The 20,536-nt window shown below is 45.1% G+C and overlaps 1 protein-coding gene across 1 annotated transcript in view; it reads right to left on the bottom strand.

Moving 5' to 3' along the window:
* Nucleotides 1-20,536, bottom strand: part of TG (thyroglobulin) — a 272,056-nt gene extending 251,520 nt beyond the window's left edge. The window contains exons 1-9 of the mRNA XM_030795400.1: nt 20,433-20,536; nt 19,277-19,385; nt 17,712-17,809; nt 15,997-16,200; nt 14,641-14,800; nt 5,870-5,976; nt 5,227-5,370; nt 4,840-5,025; nt 302-1,402 (exon numbers count right to left, since the gene is read on the bottom strand). Of these exons, the coding sequence (XP_030651260.1) occupies nt 302-1,402; nt 4,840-5,025; nt 5,227-5,370; nt 5,870-5,976; nt 14,641-14,800; nt 15,997-16,200; nt 17,712-17,809; nt 19,277-19,385; nt 20,433-20,499 (2,176 nt within the window). The 5' untranslated portion in view covers nt 20,500-20,536. The remainder of the gene's footprint in view (nt 1-301; nt 1,403-4,839; nt 5,026-5,226; nt 5,371-5,869; nt 5,977-14,640; nt 14,801-15,996; nt 16,201-17,711; nt 17,810-19,276; nt 19,386-20,432) is intronic.

Below are 20,536 nucleotides of genomic sequence, written 5' to 3'. Positions count from 1 at the left end.
TGTAGATAATACCTAGATAGGCATTGCCCCATGACTAAATCAGCACCATTGATATCAGTTGGTGATCAGCACTGCAGAAATGTGGCGGTTCTTTAAGGCCAAACAAATCTCTCTATTTACTCCTAGGTCTGATTAACATTATCTAGGCGTTCCAGGATAACTTTTAATATAAGCAGTCAATTTTGTCCTTAACTGAAGTGTAAGCATTGGCCAGGAGTGGATTTCTATTACTGTACTGCATTGGGTCAGGGCCTAAAGAGAGACTCAGAGAACCTACAGATTGAATACCCAACAGACTTACATTTCTTGGGCTTCCCTATTGCACTTCGAGTTCCAGGAATGGCCTGACCCTCAGCATCAACACAGTAGCACTCTGAGTTAAAGCACTGGACAGGCAGAAAATGTCCCTCACTAGTACAAGCAGGGACAAACAAGCTGGAGCCAGCAGGCTGGCTGCCCATGAGGCTTTGCATGCGAGCCCTTTGCTTTTCACAGTCTGTGGGGCACCTCGGCTGTCCACCTCTGACTCTTGAGCCTGGAAGCTCTTTGCCCCAGGAATCCACACACCAGCACTCTCCCGCAAAGCATTGGACATCCTCATAGCTTCCTTCTGTCGTGCATGATGGGACAAATAGCCTTTCAGGTGTTTGCTCACAGGTCTGGGAGCTAAGCACCGTTTCCATCACGTCACCTAAATCTCTGGCCACATCTTCTGGCACAGAGACAGCATGTTGCAAGAAGAGAAGGAATTCTGGAAGCTCCAGGAGAGAAGCAAGGAATTTGAGGGCATTTTGGTTCTCTTGTAGGTTAATTTCAAAGCCAAAGCTGCCCACAGTTGGCTTATTCACAGTACCATCCTTCTTAGCAGCTTCAGGGGTTCCTGTAGAAGAATTTGAACCTAATCCCACAGAGAGTGGCTTGGCCAAATCTTCTTGTCTCCCTCCATTCAAGAAGCTTGCAAGACCAAGTTGCTGGAAAAATTGACTGAAGTTAAATGTGCCTCTTGTGCCAAGGGCTCCAGACAAGTTAAACTGGCCAACATTCACCAAAAATTTCCCTCCAAAAAGGTTTTGCTGGAGTCTCTTTGGGTTGGTGGTAAATTGAAGGGCAAGACGAGCCAGCCCTCGGGAGGGAAAAATTGCTCGGATGGCTTCTTTGAGAAGACTTTCTGAGACAGAAAACCGTTGGCTCTGTCCCTCCACCATTGGGCGGAGAAGCCCAGAGTCCACAAAGAGCTCCTTGATCGTGGGTGGGCAGGATGTGGCAGATCTGGCTACTCTTGGAGAGGCCCATCTTTTCTCTGGGGAAGAGAACAGGTCATGCTGGCTGAAGTAGCCTGAGGTCCCAAAGTAGAGTCTGGACAAGGCCTGCTGCCTTTTGGAGGCACAAGATTGGCCTTCAGCTGCATGAGACAAAGTGAAATGGGAGAAAAGGTTTTAATGTCACGAGCAATCTTGAGACAGCTCGTCAGATCTTTCAGGTAGTAAGAAGCCAGAACATTCAATCAAGGATACCTACGTTTGAAACCACTTTCTTCTCTGTGTCATTTGTTTTTTCCTTTCCCCTGAGCTGCCTTTGTGGGGCCATTCTGGAGGAGTGACTTATCCAGTTGGCATGACCACTCCCCTAGCTCTCACTAGAGGTTGATCCCTTCTAAGGTAAGTCTTGTAAATACTGGCTCACTTTCTGAAAATCTGACCTCACTTGCCAATGGTACTCAGGTGAATAGTGTCACCCCTACACACAGACATGATGTTCATGTCTACAGGGAACCTCAGAATGTGATTTAGAAATAGGGTCTTTGCAGATGTCACCAAGTTAAGATGATGTCATACTGGATTAGGGTGGGCTCTAAATCCAATGACTGATGTCCTTATAAGAAAGTCATGTAAAGACACAAAGATGCACACAGTGAAGAAGGCTGTGTGAAGACAGAGGCACAGATTGGAGGGAGGCAGCCACAAGCCAAAGACACCAGGGATTGCCAGCAACCACCAGAAACCAGGAAGGGGCAAGGAAGAATTCTGCCATAGAAACTTCAGGGAGAGCATGGCCCTGCCCACACCTTGATTTCAGATTTCTGGCCTCCAGAACTAGGAGGGAATACATTTCTGTTGTTTTAAACCACCTGGTTTGTGGTGACTTGTTGTGGCAGCTCTAGGAGACTAGCACACCAGCACATTCCTATGTGTATTTAATGAAATGTTGTCTTCCAGCATTCTCTCATTGGAATTCTCAATAGACTTTAATGCTTCACTATGTGCTTTTAGTGTGGCTAATTCCTCCTTGGGAGTAGTCTTTTCTAGGCTAGCTATGGTCTCCTTGAGGGCAAGAACCATATCTGAAATGCTGTTAGTGGTTCCTATAAGAAATATTTTCTTATATTGTAATATATATTATAATATAGGAAATATAATACTTCCTATAATATAAAACAATAATGCCTACCCAGTGTACACACTTAGAACATTCTTCTGCGCTTCTTGACCTTTCCTAGAAATTACTAATTTAACAGTGATCAGCTCAGCCAACTCTTTGCATGGTCAAGTCATTCTATCTGAACATCCTAGGCTGAGTGTAGCCACATTAAGAGATAAAAAAAATGTAAAATTCAAACACCAAAGGGCTGTCTCAGTTACATAGGTGGATGTAAGTAAGCTCCATTTTTCTCCATAAAATCATAACTCTTACCTTTTAACCACCACGCCCCCCTCCAAATTTTAAAATTTTTTTCCTCTTGATTCACACAAATGCCAAAAAGAAAGTCAGCCAATTTCCTTCTGTAACCAGGCAACAGGGAAAGAACTGGAAAATGTGGTGGGAGGGGAGAGATTGGCAGCATCAGAACACGTAACATCCCTCAACGAGGCCATGGCCTCTTTTAATGGATATTACAGGAAGGTATGGCAGAAATAAAGTTTACTGCTTTGCTTAGTCTTCTTCCAAATTAAGAGCTTACCCTTCCCCTTTCCATCCATTTGTTACGTAGTGTTACCAAAGCAAGGAAATTCAATTACTGTTTCCATGTGGCATTTGTTTCCACAGAAATAGGACATGATATACCAGAGACAAAGAGGGAAAATATATGATCTATCTATGCACTTGATAGAGCCATTTATAGTCTTTAATTTGGAAAGCCATAGTTCTTCATTTCCACCTGGAAGTTGGATGGCATAACATTCTCTAGGTTTTAGTATAAATGAAATGTGGTTGTAAATACCTTCAAGAAAGTGTCTCCAAATTTTCTTTTTTGACATTCTCACACTTAGCAGATAGAATATAACCACACACCATGAAGAATATTCAAAAGGTTAAGTTGGACAAATGGAATGATTTAGCAGGAATTATTGAATGAATGTTAATATATATATTGAAGCTATAAAAAACCCTGCATTGGTGTATCACTATTCCAAATCTTTTAAAATCTACCCAGCTTCCCCAAGTTGGAAGCCTAGGAATGCTCCTGGTTCTTCCCTTCCTCATCATAACATCCTTCAAAATTTCACCAGGAGGAGAAAATGGGGTCTGGCTGGAATGCCTAATAAGAGTTCTCACTGTCTCCCACTGTTTCTGCTTTAATGTTGGCCCCATGCTGGGTTGAATGTGTCCCTCAAAATTCATGCTCTTCCCAGAACCACAGAATGTGACCTTATCTGGCAGGAAGGTCATTGTAGATGGGACTAGTTAAGATGATGTCTGACTGGATCAAGTGGAGCCTTAACCCAACGTGACTGGTCTCCTTGTAAGAAGAGGAGAAGATTCACAGACAGACACAGAGGGAAGATGGCCATGTGGCAATTGAGGCAAAGACTACAGGAATGCTGCCCTAAACCAAAGAATGCACAGATTGCTGGCAGCCACTACAAGCTAGGAAGAGGAAAGAAAGGATCCTCCCCTAGAGCTTCCAGAGGGAGCACGGCCCTGCTGACACCCTGATTTTGGACTTCCAACCTCCAGAATAGAGACAATACATTTCAGTTGCTCTCAGATACCCACTTTGTGGTGATTTATTACCATAGCCCTAGAAAATTAATACAGACCCCATCATCTCTGGAACATGGCAATGACCTTTTAATTAGCCCCGTTGCCTCGGGACTACTGCTCCTTTGAGTCTCTCCTCCAGAATTTCTTTGCCTTACGTGCAAAACCCACGATGATACTGTCCAACTTAAAACCTTTCACTGTCTTCACCTGACCTCCAGGATGAAGCCCCCAGGCCTTTGTTAGGATAACAAATACCTCATTGTCTTAACCCTGCCTTTCTTCAGAGCCCGGAGCACCACCCTATTCATACTCCAACAATTTTTTTCTCTATCCTTCTTGCAGATCAGATGATCATTAGCATATCGATGCCTATTATTCTGTCCTTCTAATTTTGTTTCTCCTGCTCTCTCTATATAGAACACCTTTCCTTACTCTTCTCCTTCAGGAAACATCTCCTTAGAAGATTCTGATCAAGTATGGCCTCTTCCATGCATTCTTCCTAAATGCCTCCTTCCCATACCTGCTGCAAGATCGAATGCCCACCTCACCATGCTCCTTTAGTTACGTGCATGCTCCTGTCTCACGGCACATGGGAACTCAATTCTCTTTTGTTTTTCTTCACCTATGAGCCCCCTAATATTCCCTGAGCTCCCTGAAAATGCAACGAGGTCTGACACAAGAGGAGAAACATGTTGGAAGGATGATAAACTGGTTCTCAGACAGGTTGAGCTTGAAGGGCCAGTGGGGGCACACCAGAAGGCAGTTGAATTAATGGGGTCCAGAGAGGTTGGTCTGGAGGACAGCTAAAGTAATATGATCCGAAGCCGAAAGAGGAAGACCCTAGAGGAAACCCACCACAAGATGGCGGCTCCCCTTGCTGCCGGGTTCCATGCATTTCCTTCCCCTGGGCGTCCACACACCAGCAGGGCCCTTCCGTCTGGCACTGCACCGCCTGATAGTCTCCATTTCGGCGGCAGCTTGGAACATAGGGGTGACCAAAGCTGGTTGCTGTAAACCGCTCCACTTCACATTTTGTGGGGCCTAGAGGAAATCCACACAGTAAAGAAGACAGTGTCAACAATGCTTGGTGTCTTCACAGCATGCACTGCTGCTTGCTCTTAACGATTCGTTTCATCTCTGCCCTCACTTTGGTGGAGCAGCCACACACACCATAGCGACTTTGAAACCCAAGAGGCATCCCCCTAATGGAAACACGCACATTGTTGGCAGTTTATTACTTACATCGGAATCTGCCAGAGATGACGGATTGAACTGCGAGGAACCGTCTCTGCAGTATCCGGTACAGGGTGGTTTCAGTGAAGGTGGAAGGAAGGTCCAGGCCAGCAAAAATGGTGTCATAAATTTCATCCAGTAACAACTCCAAACCTGAGCAAAGACAGCAAGACTTTCAGAGATGGTCTCATTCAGAAAGGAAGCCCTGACCTTGTTGTGCAAACAGATACTGAGAGAGAGAGCCTTCACCAGCATCATTAGGCAGTAAGTCTGAACCACACTTTAACAGTTTCCAAAGTCAGAGCTGCTGTAGATGGTTCTGAAGGTTGTTCAGGGGAACAAAGGAGCAGTGCTTATAGAATAAGAGATTAAATCCATCCAGTGCTCCACTCGCCAATTTCGGGGCTGCATCTGCCCAGAGCGGGGCACTTCTTTCCAGTGTGCACAAAGGCACTATGTGGGCCAGCAGCAGCTGCATTCAGCACACTGCAAGATGACAGTTTGCTAAGGTTGTGTCCTCCTCAATGCCCACAGCAGCCTGGCAGGGGGCCGGCAGTCACTCTAGCTGTGCTTTACAAGCAATGTTATCCAGGCTGTCAGACCTGAGGAATCACACTCCCTCCCTTCAGATTACCTGAGGGGTGTCACTCACCTGTCTCAGCCAGTTCCCGCCCTTGGCTGTCAGCACAGTGGCAATACCCAGATACTTCAGGGAACCTCCTCTGGAAGGAACTGAAGGTCACAAATGCATCTGGAAACCTTGGCGAGAATGAGATTTACGGTCACCATTCATAAAGGCAAGTCATCACAAGCTTTTCCTGTAGAAATAAATGTGGCCAAGTCCACGCCTAGTGAAAAGGAATGTCTACTTTCTTATCACATGACAGTTGCTTCATGCTTCCTGCAGTAAATGCATTTCCTTTACAATTTAGTTTAACCTGGCTGGAACCAGGCTGGACCTTGTAAAATAATGCTGTGCATAGCTGTCGTCTACTAATTAGCCGTTTTCCTCACTTATGGCATTTGACCAATTTATGCCCATGCGTTTGTCTCATAGGGCCAGGCAGAAAGCAGTCAAGGAAGATTGCATTAACTGGTTCCTTTCCTGGAATACAGCTCTCGAGACTAAAGGCCAATTCTGCTTTACAAACATATGGTACACTGGAGATGATCTCATTTTGGGAGATCAAATGACTTCAGGCCCCTTTATGACTTTTCAAAAGCTTGAAAAGAAGCCAGCTGCCACCACAGGAAATCCTTAAGAAAGAAATGTATCCAGTCCCATAGTTGAAAAAAAACACAAATCAATACAGCATCACTAACAAGGGCTATCCATCTCTTTCCACAAACTGAGGAAAGAGATTCCCTAATCACATCTGGTCTGGCAATTGTTATAATGAGCTCATCAGCTGGGTTCCCTGTCTTAGAAGTAAAAGAAAGGTAAGGTATAAAAAGCCATATTGAGGAGTTCTACCCCTGTGCAATGATTTAGCAACCAGAGAGGAACTGTTCATCTTTTATAACATTTAGAGATTTGTTTTCATGCCCTATATAACTATATAACTAATATATGAGGTCCAAGCATAATGTCTTTCTGTCTATGTCTGAAATATATCTCCCAACAATAAGTTAATGGAAGCAGCAGCTCTGTACATTGATAGGCCAATTGATGTGCAACCTATTCTAGCAAAATATTGAAAAGAACCTTAATGTCCAATAGTAGAAAATTAAGAAGTAAATTACAGTAAATGCCCTAAATGTAATAAAATGCTATGATGGAGGACGATGCTTATAAATTCTAGCCAAAAAGGAGTGTGCATAACATTATGTAAAAAGGTTAGATTATAAAATGCCATATACATATATTGCAATTACAACTGTACAACTGAATCAGTATTGGAAGTCAATGTATGGTGTAGTAATTGTTCAGAGCCTGGCTTTGAATTTCCATTCAAGTTAATAACTATTATTTAATTTGAATGGAAATGGATATGCAAAACAAAAGCTATAAATGCACTATAGGATTATGGATGAGTTTTTTCCATGCTATTAATCTATTATTCTGTGTATGTGTGTTAAACAGAATGTTACAGTAAGCGTGTTGCATAACAAAAATTAAAAACTCACTTTGCTTTGTTGCCACTGATAGGGAGGTAGGGGGTATATAATAAAAGTTCATTCATCAGAGCCTAGGATAATTCAATTTTAAAAATACTAATAATAGTATAATAATAACTTTTACTTACTGAGCACTACTTTGTAAAAGACTATCTGCAAAATATTTTAATACACATTGATTCATTTAATCCACCTAACACTCCTAAAAGGAATGTGGTCCATTTTAATCCCCCTTTTAGAGATTGAGAAGGTGAGGTATATGGGCCACTGTCTTGAACTAGTGGTGGGAACTAGGGTTCAAACCCTGGTCTTATCCACTACATGCTGCCTATCTCTGCCAGTGGTGTTATTCAGTGTGTTTTTGGCTGCACCTGGCTTCTGTCCTACATCCTACCCTGCAAGACATGTGACTCTGTCTGACACTGCTCCATATGCCCAGCACCTCGCTCTTCCTGGCATCTCATAGATGTTGATGACACAAGTGCTGGCCCGAGGTGGGTTCTGAAACACATTCCAGCGTGAGGCATAAGTTTAAATCACTGTAGTTCCGTGCTTGGCTAATTCAAACCAGAGACCCACCTCAACGTCCTGGCTCATGGCAGACATGACTTCCACGGTCTTTGAGCCATCTTCATCCTACCACTTTATGGTCAGAGCCCCTCTCTGGGGGTTTCTGGTCTTATAAACTGCCCAGTACCTGGACCTACTAGTGTTTTTTGCATGGCCCTCACTCTTGATATTCCTGCTTCTCGCATATTGGAGATCACCCTGTCTTCAGCTCTGGAGAGGGTCCTCCCACCCTCCCAGTAAGACCATCCTAAGACCAGTTACTGCCATCTGGGCTCTCTAGGGCTGTTCTTTACTGACGTCTAGGACAGACACCCTGTGCTGCCATCTTTAATCCCTTCTTGCTAATTCTGTATATAGTGAGAAGACCTAATATGATTGTTGCTATTAATTACTATTCATAAAATAATCACAGGTGATATGTATGAACAAGCAGACCAAACACTCTCCATATTTGTCTCATTTAATTCTCACAACCGTTTAAAAATCTCCATTTCCCAAATGAGAAAACTAGGATTCTGCGTGGTGCTGTGACTGGGTCAAGATCATCCAGCCAAGACCAGGGGCCAAGAATCCCAAGTCCATTTCCAGTGCTCCTTCAACAACAGCAGGTGGCCAAAGGGTGAGACTACCTCTCCAATAGAGCACAGTCCTTTGGGGGGCGGCCCTGCAACCACCAGTGATTTCAAGCTCCGAATCTTCCCAATTTCCTGTGTGCCCACAATTCCATTTGATACAATTTGATTTCTGTGGCTAATTTCTGAAACGATATCACCATCTATGCATTTTGGACTCCTTCTCCAAAATAATAATTAGCACCATGAAGATTGTTTAGCTGTTATTCTGCTACTGTCATTAGTGATTTACTATCATCATGGAACAGGGGTTCTGTCATGCTTTCAACCTCCTCTTTTTTAGATCTCCTGCCCCAAATCAACCAAAAGAAGTCAAACTGCTGAGACTGAATCCAAAGCCCTGATGAAAGCTGGAAAGTCTGGCTCCATCCCTAGCCTTGAGCCAGCTGGACCAAAGAATGCCCCCAAAGGTGAGTTTGAGTGGGATTCTAAAGCCACGAATGGTGATTTGACCAGGAGACATCAGAGGAGTGAAGAACATATCTAGAAGTGTCATTTACATGCCTCCAACTTCAAGGTGGGAGACAGAACCACAGGTGTGGGCAGCAAGGAAAACTGAGATATTGGTAGTCACCGAGGGAGGTACAAGTCTGATAGAGAATGCCAGGACCCAAGATTCACAGTTTCTGAAATACAGCACCTGAAGAGGCTTTTTTTTTTTTTTTTTTTTTTTTGAGACAGAGTCTTGCTCTGTCACCAGGCTGGAGTGCAGTGGCGTGATCTCGGCTCACTGCAAGCTCTGCCTCCTGGGTTCAAGCAATTCTCCTGTCTCAGCCTCCCGAGTAGTATAGCTGGGATTGCAAGTGAGTGCCACCACATTCAGCTAATTTTTATACTTTTAGTAGAGACGGGATTTCGCCATGTTAGCCAGGATGGTCTCGATCTCCTGACCTGGTGATCTGCCCACCTCGACCTCCCAAAGTGCTGGGATTACAGGTGTGAGCCACCACACCCGGCCCTGAGGATGCGTTTTATAGGTACCGGCCTTTGGAAACCACTGGTCCTTCAGCAGCAGGACATTGTCAAGTCAGATGGTCCCCTGTGGCATACGGTGTTCCCCCCTTCATGAGGACCCGAAGAACCAAGTTCCCTCCATCATCAATAGAAGAAAACATTGTGACCCCTGAGAAACTCGTATTTTTATCTGGTAGAAACCAAGTAACAGACTATTTTTTTCTTTTCTGTGGTTACAGGGAGCTCAGAGCCAAATATGCGGCCCCTCACATTTGTTGGGACTTTGTAGAAAGGGATGTGGGCCAATCTTTGCCTTGCCTTATTCTGATTTTCTACTTTTATTTTGCCTTCCTCATGATTCCCTCTAATTTCCATTTTTATCCTGTTTTGGGCATATCAGAAAAAGGAGGAAGATAAAATCTACACAATATTTAAAAATTGAAAAATACTATATTTTGGCCTACCACTCCAATAGAGCGATCACCAGTGAGTTCAAGCTCAGAATCTTCCTAATTTACTGTGTGCCCACAATCTAGTGGAAAAGGATGTTTGCCTTTTGTTGAATAAAAAGCAAAATCTCAGGGTGTCCATAGAAGAATCCTCAAGAAAGCAAATGCTAGCAGAGGGGCAAGGGGTGGCATTTCTGAGTTTATGCTCAGATTACGGCCAACCTAGACAGATAAATTATAACCAAGGCTCAGAGGAATGCGAAATTCTGGTCTCCACTGGGCATCCGGTCTTGTTCATTTGCAGAGTACGATTCCTGCCTCCGGGCTCAATCAGATTCTCTAACGTCTCCCACAGGCAGTTCTTTGGAAATCTAAACACTGACTCACAAATGAGCCATGTATTTCGTTCTCTCCTGCACTAGGGAGGGTGCTCCTTAAAAGAGGGGGCTGTACTGGGTGCGGTGGCTCACGCCTGTAATCCCAGCACTTTGGGAGGCCGAGGCGGGTGGATCACTTGAGATCAGGAGTTTGAGACCAGCCTGACCAACATAGTGAAACTTGTCTCCAGTAAAAACACAAAAATTAGCCATGCGGGGTGGCGCATGCCTGTAATCCCAGCTACTTGGGAGGCTGAGGCAGGTGAATTGTTTCAGCTTGGGAGGTAGAGGTTGCAGTGAGCTGAGATCGCACCACTACAATCCATTCTGGGTGACAAAGTGAGACTCTGTCTCAAAAAAAAATAAAATAAAATAAGAGGGGGCCGTAGCCTAGCAGAGCGCCTGATGCATAGCCAACCACCGCAGGTGTCTGTAATGAGGGTGATCTGGTGCTTCCCCAGTGAGGATTTCTCCATACAGTACCTTCCACGTTCTGGTTACAATGCCCTTTTACCATATATTAGGACGCATCTGATCCTTCTTCCCACTGGGCAATCTGGGTAGCATGGGTGGCTAAGGCATTTGAAGTTAGACTGGTTGCTAAGGAGTTTGAGTGTGTTTAGTCATTAAGGACAAGGGTTAATAAAGAAGCCAATTAACTCAGATCATTAAGGCTTTGATAATGGCATTAGCCCTGCTTGAAGGCTCTTAAGACCTTTACTTATATCTGCTTGGTCAGAATGTGTGTCCACAGTTAATGGTTGGGCTAGGGCAATATAAAAGATGGGGCATGAGTCAGAAGGACCAGTGAAGCTTGCTCCCCATTACAACATGGTTCTTTAAAATTTTCCAGCCAAACAGATATTGTAAGCAGTAGCCTTCTTGAAGGGCAAAAGAACCTACTTCAGATGGGCAAACACCGTTGCCAAATTCAAGTGCAAACCATCACCCAGCACATAAATAACTCACAGCAACAGATCAGTGAATGAGCTGCCCACAGGATTCCAGCCTTCTGGTGGCCCCAGGGAAGTAAGTAACTGCCTTCCGCCACTTCTCCATTTGAATTTTCCAAAAAAATCTCCTTAGATTCAGCATCCCAAAACAAAGCTTGTGGCTTTTCCTTTTCAAATTTATCCTCAAGAATCCATCCAGAAACCAGACCTAGGAATCATTCTTGACTCCCCCCGACCCTCACTTCCATATCAATTCCTTCACCAAGTTCTGTGGATTCCATCTGGTAAGTATTCCTCCAGTCTCACCCCATCTCTTGGCTGTCCTCTTCGACACTTGCTCCATGTCAACGTTGTCTCTTGCCTGGACTAGTGCAGTAGCCTCCAAACTCGGAGGGCTGCCTCCTTGCACCCACTCTGCTCTCCCCTCACCCATTCCATTTTTTCAGAAATCCAAGTCCGATGGTGATTATGATATACCCTTCCCCAACCCCACACTTCAAATGCTTGCTGCAATATTTAAACATACTTACACTGAAAAAAAAATTACTCTTTGCTATCTGAAATTCAAACATAACTTGCTGTCTCATATTTTACCTAGAAACCTGAGTCGCTAAGCTTAGGCCCTCTATATGGTCTCCAAGGCTCCTTCCACTATGCCCAGAGAAGTCACTGGGCCTGTGACTACCCAGGTCTACTTAAGTATCGGGAAATCCCTGATTACAGCTGGGCTTCCAGTAACCAACCACCTAACCCTTCCCATGACCTTTCAATACCAGAATTTGCTCAGAGACATGCTTGCTTACAAAATGAAAAGGATCCCATTTCAGGAGTAAATTTTTGTGTGTTTCTTTTAAACAAAGGATGCTTAGTTCTGAACTTTTGCATTTAACTCGACTGCCCTCTTGTGGAAATAGCTGTGAATTGTGCCTCAACCTCAACCTATGAATTGTGCCTCAACCTGTGAATTGTCCCTTAACACCAGGGTCTTGGATGCATTCACCAATTCCTTAAGCACTGATTCCAGACCTGCTGTGTGCAAGGCTCTGTGCCATGCACTGTAGGGGAACAGAGATGAGTTACATTTATGTGGGATACTAAAAGGAGCCAGACAGTTCTAGCACCTAAGCTTACTAGGGTGAGTTCCTTAACCTCTGGGTTTTAGTAATCATTTGTATAGTAATGATTATAATTATCTAATTGTTTCTGTAAGTGTTAAGGTAAGTTAAAGGATATAAAATTCCCTTTATATAGTAAGCACTCAGGTGATCTTGAACTGAGAACACATTGGTTTGCAGCAACGAGTATTCAATAAAACTGGCTGTTTGAGATTTATACGTGCTCGCAGGCAGGCCAGGCCTGGAGGGGGAAAATCTAACCCACGTTTGCTGAAGCTGGCTGATGCATGAGAATTACCTACAGAAGTATAGTAATTTACAACTTTGTAAATTCGCACCCATGGTTTCATAGATGAGGCCTCATCAAATCTTCACTATGATGTAATGAGCAGGACCTTGTCCTCCATTTGACAGATGGGAACACTGAGGCACTGAGAGAGTAAGTGGCCAGGTCACTGTGCTAAGCAGTGGCAAAGGCAGAAGGCAGGTCCCAAAGGCAAATGCTACAGGACCAGGCAGGTCATATAAACGGATGAGGTAAGCAGTGGTGTGGCAACAGAGCACAGAGGGACCTGGACCACAGAAGGGCGTGTCCTTGGTCTAAAAAGAGCAGCAAAGCCAGTGTCTTGATGCCACCAGTGAGTGCGTGCGTGTGGCCTCTCACCCTTGTTCTTTAAAATCAGAAATTCAGAATTGTGTGTTTTAGGTTGAACATGTGAAACTTCTCATGTTCAACTATTTTTTAACCTACAAAAATAGAAATTTCATGGGGTTCAACCTAATAAAAGTTTCCAGTTTTTAAAATATGATGCAGTTCAAACAAAGTCTGCCTATGGGACAGTTCTGCACACAGGCTGCTAGTCTGAGATTCCTCCTGGCACAGCCCATGAGAATTTCCTCCCTCACACATGGAAAGAAACTGGTTGTTTTGGAAACCAGCCACAGAGAGGCTCAAGTTCTCCAAGAGAATTCATATCAGTCTTTGCAGACTAGTATTCATATTTCTTTTTACTTCAAATGGTTCAATTACATCTAAAGTCTGCGTGAACCCTTTACAAGAAACAAGTGGCCAGTGTGGATGACCAGAAGCTACTCTGGCTATTTGGGTCAAGATCTATAATGCCTCTCTCTGTTTATATTCATTATTTACATTTTTAAAGTTATTCGTAAGTGCACGTGTACACACAGTTTACAAAAATTCACAAATATAATGATAACCATGCTTTTGGGAGTGCTGCCTTTTTTCCTCTTCTGCAGATCGCCTTTCTGCCTCCTATTTATTTATTTATTTATTTATTTTCTTTTGAGACGGAGTCTCACTCTGTCACCTAGGCTAGAGTGCAGTGGCACAATCTCAGCTCACTGCAACCTCTGCCTCCCGGGTTCAAGTGATTCTCCTGCCTCAGCCTCCCAAGTAGCTGGGACTACAGGTGCGCACCACCACGCCCGGCTAATTTTTGTACTTTTTTTAGTAGATACGGGGTTTCGCCATATTGGCCAGGCTGGTCTCCAACCCCTGACATCATGATCCGCCCACCTCAGCCTCCCAAATTTCTGGGATTACAGACGTGAGCCACTGCGCCTGGCCTTCTGCCTACTCTTTCTTCTGCAGAGCAGCCCTGGCCCTAAAGCAGCCCAGGATAACCACACACTTTATGCTCCTTCCTCTTACCCTCTGTGCTCACATAGTCTTATGTAGAGACCTGCATAATAATATGGTCATATAAGCACGTATAAAGAATCTTTTCGCTCATTTGTTCTTTAAAAATTAAAGCATATTATATTATATTATCTGTTTTTTGTATCTTGTATTGTATTATCATAATATACTGTGGCCTCCTCTCCAGGTCAAATGTTCTAGCAGCTCTAATGCAGTCTTTTTAATGGCTACATAAATATTTATGGCAGATTCACATTTATTCAGCCAGCCACCTTTTGATGATCACTTTGTTCCCGGTTTCCTGCTACAATGAAAAATGATGTAGTAGGCACCCTAGCTCATCTGTCTTCACATTCTGATGCTTTACATTTCATTGGCCAGAGGGCACATCTATTTTTCATTAAATACCAATTGCCAGTTTGCCTTGTTAAAAAACGCCGTGGCACTTTAGACACCCAGGACAGCTCATGAGAGTGAGGCGGCTCTTAATTCCTTATCATGCTGCACATATGACACATGGAGGCCCCCAGCTCAAGATGGGTGTGGGCTTCGGCAGGTGATGGCCCAGTGACAGGCACACCCCTGCTCCCCTTACCTGTTGTAGCTGTGGACCAGATCAAAAATCATCATGTCTGTGGTGTTGACAAATTTGCACTGGACAGGCATAAACTCTCCTTCTGCAGAACACTGGGGTGGTGACTTGTCTCCCACCCCGTGGAGAAGACGACGATTTCTTATTTCACAGCTCCTTGGACCTACACATTTTCATGAAAAAAAATTCTTATGTATGAATAGACACATATTTCTGCAGTTGAGCAGCATATACAGTCATGTGTCCCTTAGCAATGGGGATGAGCTCTGAGAAATGCATCTTTCGTGGTTTCATTGTTGTGTGAATATCATAGAGTGTACTTATGCAGACCTAGATGGTTTGCCTATGGCACACCTGGGCTATATGGTCTAGCCTAGTGCTCCCAGGCTACAAACCTGTACAGCATGTTACTGTAATGAATACTGTAGGCAATTGTAAGACAATGGTGAGTATTTGTGTATCTAGAGATACCTAAGCATAGAAACGGTACAGTAAAAATACAGCATAAAAGATAAAGAATAGTACACCTGCATGGGGTACTTACCATGAATGGAGCTTGCAGGACTGGCAGTTGCTCCCAGTGAGTCAGTGAGTGGATGTGAAAGCCAAGGACGCTCATGTGCGCTGTTGTAGAATTTATCAACACTATGCACTGAGGCTACACTAAGTTTATAATTGTTTCTCTCTGTTCAATAATAAGTTAACCTTAGCTTACTGCAACATTTTTACTTTATACATTTTTTAATTTTTTAAAACTTTTGACTCTTATGATAACACAGCTTAAAACAGGAACACATGGTACAGCTGTACAACAATATTTTATTTCCTCATATCCTTCTTCTATAAACTTTTCCTTATTTTTAATTTTTGTTTTACTTTTAAATTTTTTTGTTAAAAACTAAGAGATACACAGACACATTAGCCTAGGCCTGCTCAGGGTCAAGATCATCATTACATCACTAGGCAATAGGAATTTTTCAGCTCTATTATAATCTTATGGGACCACCGTCATGTATGTGGTCCATTGGTGACCAAAACATCCGTATGCAGCACATGGCTGTGCTTATACTATAGAAGTGACAGTTAGAGACCCACGCAGTGACTCAGGTCTGCAACAGGAGACTCACAATGTTCAATGAAATCCTGCTTATGTTTCTAATGATCAGCCAGCAAACATGGCTTGTCTACCATATGGAAATATGAGAATAATAAAACCTTCCCTTTGATGCTTTTATTTTCCCTACTGAGGGCCTGGTTCTCTGCCCATTTCGGCAGGAAACCCTAAACGTTTTGGATCGCAGTGAGGAAAGCTTCAGCCCCTCCCCGGCTCTAGGGGTGCAGGCGCTCAGTGAAACTCACATCGCTTTGGCCTCCCCAGCTGGCGGGTCCCATACACCTCCATCCCCTCTGCGTCCACACACCAGCACTGGACCTGCTGCACGTCACACTGAACAGGCGTGTAGTCCCCTGAATCCTGACACTGAGGGAGGTAGGAGGTGTCTGTGCTGTTAATGTAGCCACTCAGTAAGATCTGCTGTTTCTGTAGCTGACAAAATGACAGACCTGTGGGTACAAGGAGCAGTGTTAGATAGAACTGCAGGGAATTTTCCAGGGGCCAGAGCCCAAGAAAACTCATGCTCCCTCCCCAGAGGGACAAGGCTGAGAGGGTAATGACCCGCCCAAGGACATTCAGTGATGGGGTGGCAGCCACAGAACAGGCCTAGCTAGTTCTGAGTCAGAGAAGGGCTGACCTCGCTGGTGCCACGTCAATCAGTCAGGTACCGCAGAGCATGGTACTGTGGAGGGGAGATGGGATCAGAGTGCAGGCCTGGCATTAACAGAGCTTTTCTGAGTCCAGTTTTCTCCATGGGCTCACTGTGTAACCCTGGGGAAGCTGCTTCACCACTCTGCTTGAAGGTTAGTGACATTAACTGCTACAGTTTCAGCATTTGTCCCCTCCAAATCTTATGTTGAAATCTGATCTCCAACGTGGGAGGTGTTTGAGTCCTGGAGGTGGATCCCTTATGAAGAGATGAATGCCTTCCCTCAGAGTGAGTGAGTTCCAGCTCTATTAGTGTCCATAAGAGCTGAATGTTAAAAAGAGCCCAGCACCTCCACCCTCTGTCTCTCACTTTCACTCATCACATGATCTCTGCACAGATGGTTCCTCTTGCCCTTTCACCATGTGTGGAAGCAGCCTGAGGTCCTCAGCAGCAGCAGAAGCTAGTGGTATGCTTCTGCAGAGCCTGCAGAGCTGTGAGCCAAACACACCTCTTTTCTTTATAAATTATCTAGCCTCAGGCATTTCTTTATAGCAACACGAATGGACTGAGACATTAGCAATGATTGCCCCCTATTGAATACCTACTATGTGCCTAGTGTTTACACGTGTTCTAAATCCTCACATCATACAAGGCAGATGCTATATTCATGTTACAGATGAAGACCCATAGCTCAATGAGGATGCCTGACTCAGCCAAGCTCACACAGCAGGAGAGTATGGGGCCAGTGCGCCCCTATGACAGCCATACTAGATGCATAAAACCAGTGCCCCAAACAGAGCTTTTAATCCATCAAAGGATAGTTTTGGCTTTAGGCTCGATTTCCTCATTTTGAGGTGGTTGGCTTAACTGTTGTTTTAGAGTTATGACGTGCTTTAAATGGGGACTGTGTTTCTTTGATTACTCACTATAATAATTATCTTAACCGGATAGCTTTGACCCAAGTCTTAAATTCTAGAAACACCTCACACCACAAGTGAGAAGTCACTCATATTTTTCTGGTCACTTTCTGATTTCAGGAGATGTTGATGTCTGTTCACCATTGTCTTCTCAGCACCTGGCTCATGGGAGGAACTGGGTAGATATTTGTTGAACAAATGACTGGACTTTCCCAGTGGCCCTGCAGGAAAGAGGGCCTTCCATGGCTTGCAGGGATGATTCTTATTCACAAAGGAGAAGCCAGCAGCTCAGAGGGAGGAACTGCTCAGTCACGCACCCAAACCCAGTGCTCACTCCTGGAAGTGAGTTGTCCTAGCAGGGTGCCTCCAAGGGACATCCCCCACTCCCACTTACAAGCCACAGGCCGTCCTGGCTGCCTGCTGCCCAGCACTTCACTGCCGTCGGCACCCACACACCAGCAGGAGCGGCCGTCGTTCTGGCACTGGACAGTCCTGAGGAGGAGACAAAGACCAGGTGACTCTGGGATGGGCCCCCAAAGCCACATGCCAGCTCCCACCCAGGCTACTTTTCTTATTTCCATTCTTCCAAGTTTTGGTTCATTTAAATTAGGGAGAGAGTGGAGTGGAGAAGGGTGGCTGACCTGGGAAAGGAAAGGCCCCGCTTTTCCTGCCTGGCTAACACCTGCTCCGGCTCCTGCCCCAGCCATTCATTCACCACCTGTGCTGCCTGCCAGCCCCGAAGCAAGTGACCCACCCTGGAGTGCAAGGCTTCAGCCACATCCACCAAGTGTCCTCAGGCATTATGAGGCTGCAGAGGGTAAAGGCAGTGCCCACACTGTATGGATAGGGAGTGGGGGCTGGGGGGTGGGATGTCAGTGGGATCAGGGGCCGGCAGGGTATATTGGGAAGCACATGGGTGGGGTCAGGCCAGGCCATAGAGCTGACTCCCCAGAAATGATGACTGAACTGAGACCTGCAGGATGGTCAGAGGTATAAGAAGGTAAAAGATATTCCAGGTAAAAGGAACAGCGTATGCAAAGCCTCCTGAAGAGAGGCCAGGTTTGAAACTGCAAGAGGCCAGAACATAAGAGTTGGGAATGGGAACATAAATAAGGCTGGGGAAAGTGAGACTTCCTCCTTAACTCCTTCCTTGCTGTCCCAGAATTCCCAGTGATCTAAGCAGGGACTGCTCTAGCAGCGTCTCTGCACACTCGTGGGAGGTTAGGCACATTAAGAGTGCACATAAGATAGCGGCAGGGAGGGAGGTTTCACAGACATTTCCCAGAACGCAGTCATATAAATGGAGTTCCCCTGATTCAACATGACTGGAATAGCACAAGGAAATTTCAATGCATGCACATTGCAAAGGATTCCTGTCTATTCTGCAGGGAAGAATTGTCTAGATTATTACCACACTCTTCACAGAGAGGGTCTCAGGCCCCAAGTCTGCATTAGGGCAGCTGGAGAAATCCCTCTCGGAGGGCAGCTCAATGCGGAGACAGCGACCCAGAAGCCCAGAGGCAGCCTAGAGAGCTGGCCCCGGCAGGGTCGGCGGCAGCTAAGGACTAGGAAGTCAAGGCAGCCTCTGCTTCCACCACCCCAGCTTCTCAAGGGGATACTTGAAGGAGGGAGAGGTCCCAAAGCACAGATCATTTGACACCCTCCTCAACCTGCCCCACCCCCACACACGTCGTTTATTCAAGCCATCACAGAAAAAGTGATGGCAAGAAGAGAAGGGAGGGCAGTGGGAGGATGAAGCATGGATTGGGGTTCACTTGGTCAGATTGTCCAGTGTTGATCAGCTTGAGGAACTGAAAGGCAGGCACCTCCAAATGACAGTGGCCAAGCCTCACGTGCACAAAGGAGTTGCAGGGCAGAGCTCGGGAAGAGGGGGGAAGGCACAAGATGCTCTTTAGGGCATCTTGGACCTTGAGAGTTCTCTGCTGGCATAAGCCTTACTGGAAGCTGCCATCCTCTGCGCACTGGGGCACGTAGTCTGCTTGCTTCAGAAAGGCCATTTCCCTCTGCAGCTCACAGGGACGAAGGGGCTGGGCATCCACCTGGTACTCTAGGAAAAGAAAAGTGGTTCATCAGAGAAGAGTGTGGACTGGGCTGCCAGGACAGAGACGGGCTCTCATAAGCACAGATGCTTTACCAGGGTCATCATCATTACCTATGACAGCCTATCTTAAAATTTGGCAGCTAAGCACACTTTTTTCCAAGTATGACATTAGCTCATTTAATGTGCAGCATTCCCCTGAAAGGTGACAGGCAATATATCCTTGCCACTCATGAGGCACCAAGTCTCAGGCAGCGAAAGTCGTCTGCCCAAAGTCATGTAACTGGCAAGTGAAGGATTCCGAAATCAACGCTGGGACTACACATTCCCCTCCCACCCCGATCCTGCCACAATTCCCATGAGGCTATTTAGAGTAAGTTAGAGAACCATTAGGAAGTTCTTCTTGAATCTATCAAGCCATGCCCTGCAGATGTAGCACCTTCCAGATACACATTGAAATACAAATTAATTACTAATGTACATGACTTATTGCCCATTGAGAACTCTTGTAACACATAGGGTCCTACCCAGAAATCACAACCACATCATGAGGTATGTGTTATTTGTTTACTTTTTAAATGAAAAAACAAAAAAACAAAAAAACAGAACCTTGGCACTTTGCCCAAAGTCACACGGGTAAGTGGCTGAGCCAAGGACAGAACTTAGGGCTATTTCACTCCACAAGTAGCTTTCTTTTTTTACTGCTTCTAAAATACCTCTTATGGATGACATAGACTTTGGAATAGCTAAGGGGATAAAAACCCAAGGTCAATGCCAAAAGTTTGCCAAAATGGTGGGGTGAGGGGGACCTAGAATTGAATTAGGAAGATCAACCACATTTCCCATCTCTGCTCCATCAATCACTAGCTCTGTGACCTCAAGTAATTCAGTTCACCTCTCTCTAAATCTGCCTCTTCATCTGAAAAAAAAGCAAATCACTGACATGTGGGCATTTGTGAAGATTAAATTAGATCGCACCCGTTTGAAGGCCCAGGGCAGAGCCTGGCTGACACTGGAGCTCCCTCCCCACCCCGATTCCATGGCCTCAGAACTTACCAAAGATATTGGCTGACACCCAGCAGATGGAGGCCAGCAGGCTGAAGATCCCCAGGACCAGGGCCATTTTCCTGGCCCTTCCCGAGAGGAAGGAGGAGAAACCA

This window comes from Nomascus leucogenys, chromosome 16 (assembly GCF_006542625.1).
Source record: "Nomascus leucogenys isolate Asia chromosome 16, Asia_NLE_v1, whole genome shotgun sequence".
In the NCBI taxonomy this organism is placed as follows: domain Eukaryota; kingdom Metazoa; phylum Chordata; class Mammalia; order Primates; family Hylobatidae; genus Nomascus; species Nomascus leucogenys.
The sequence above is the reverse complement of the archived record's forward strand: the minus strand, read 5'-3'. Positions and strand labels throughout refer to the sequence as shown.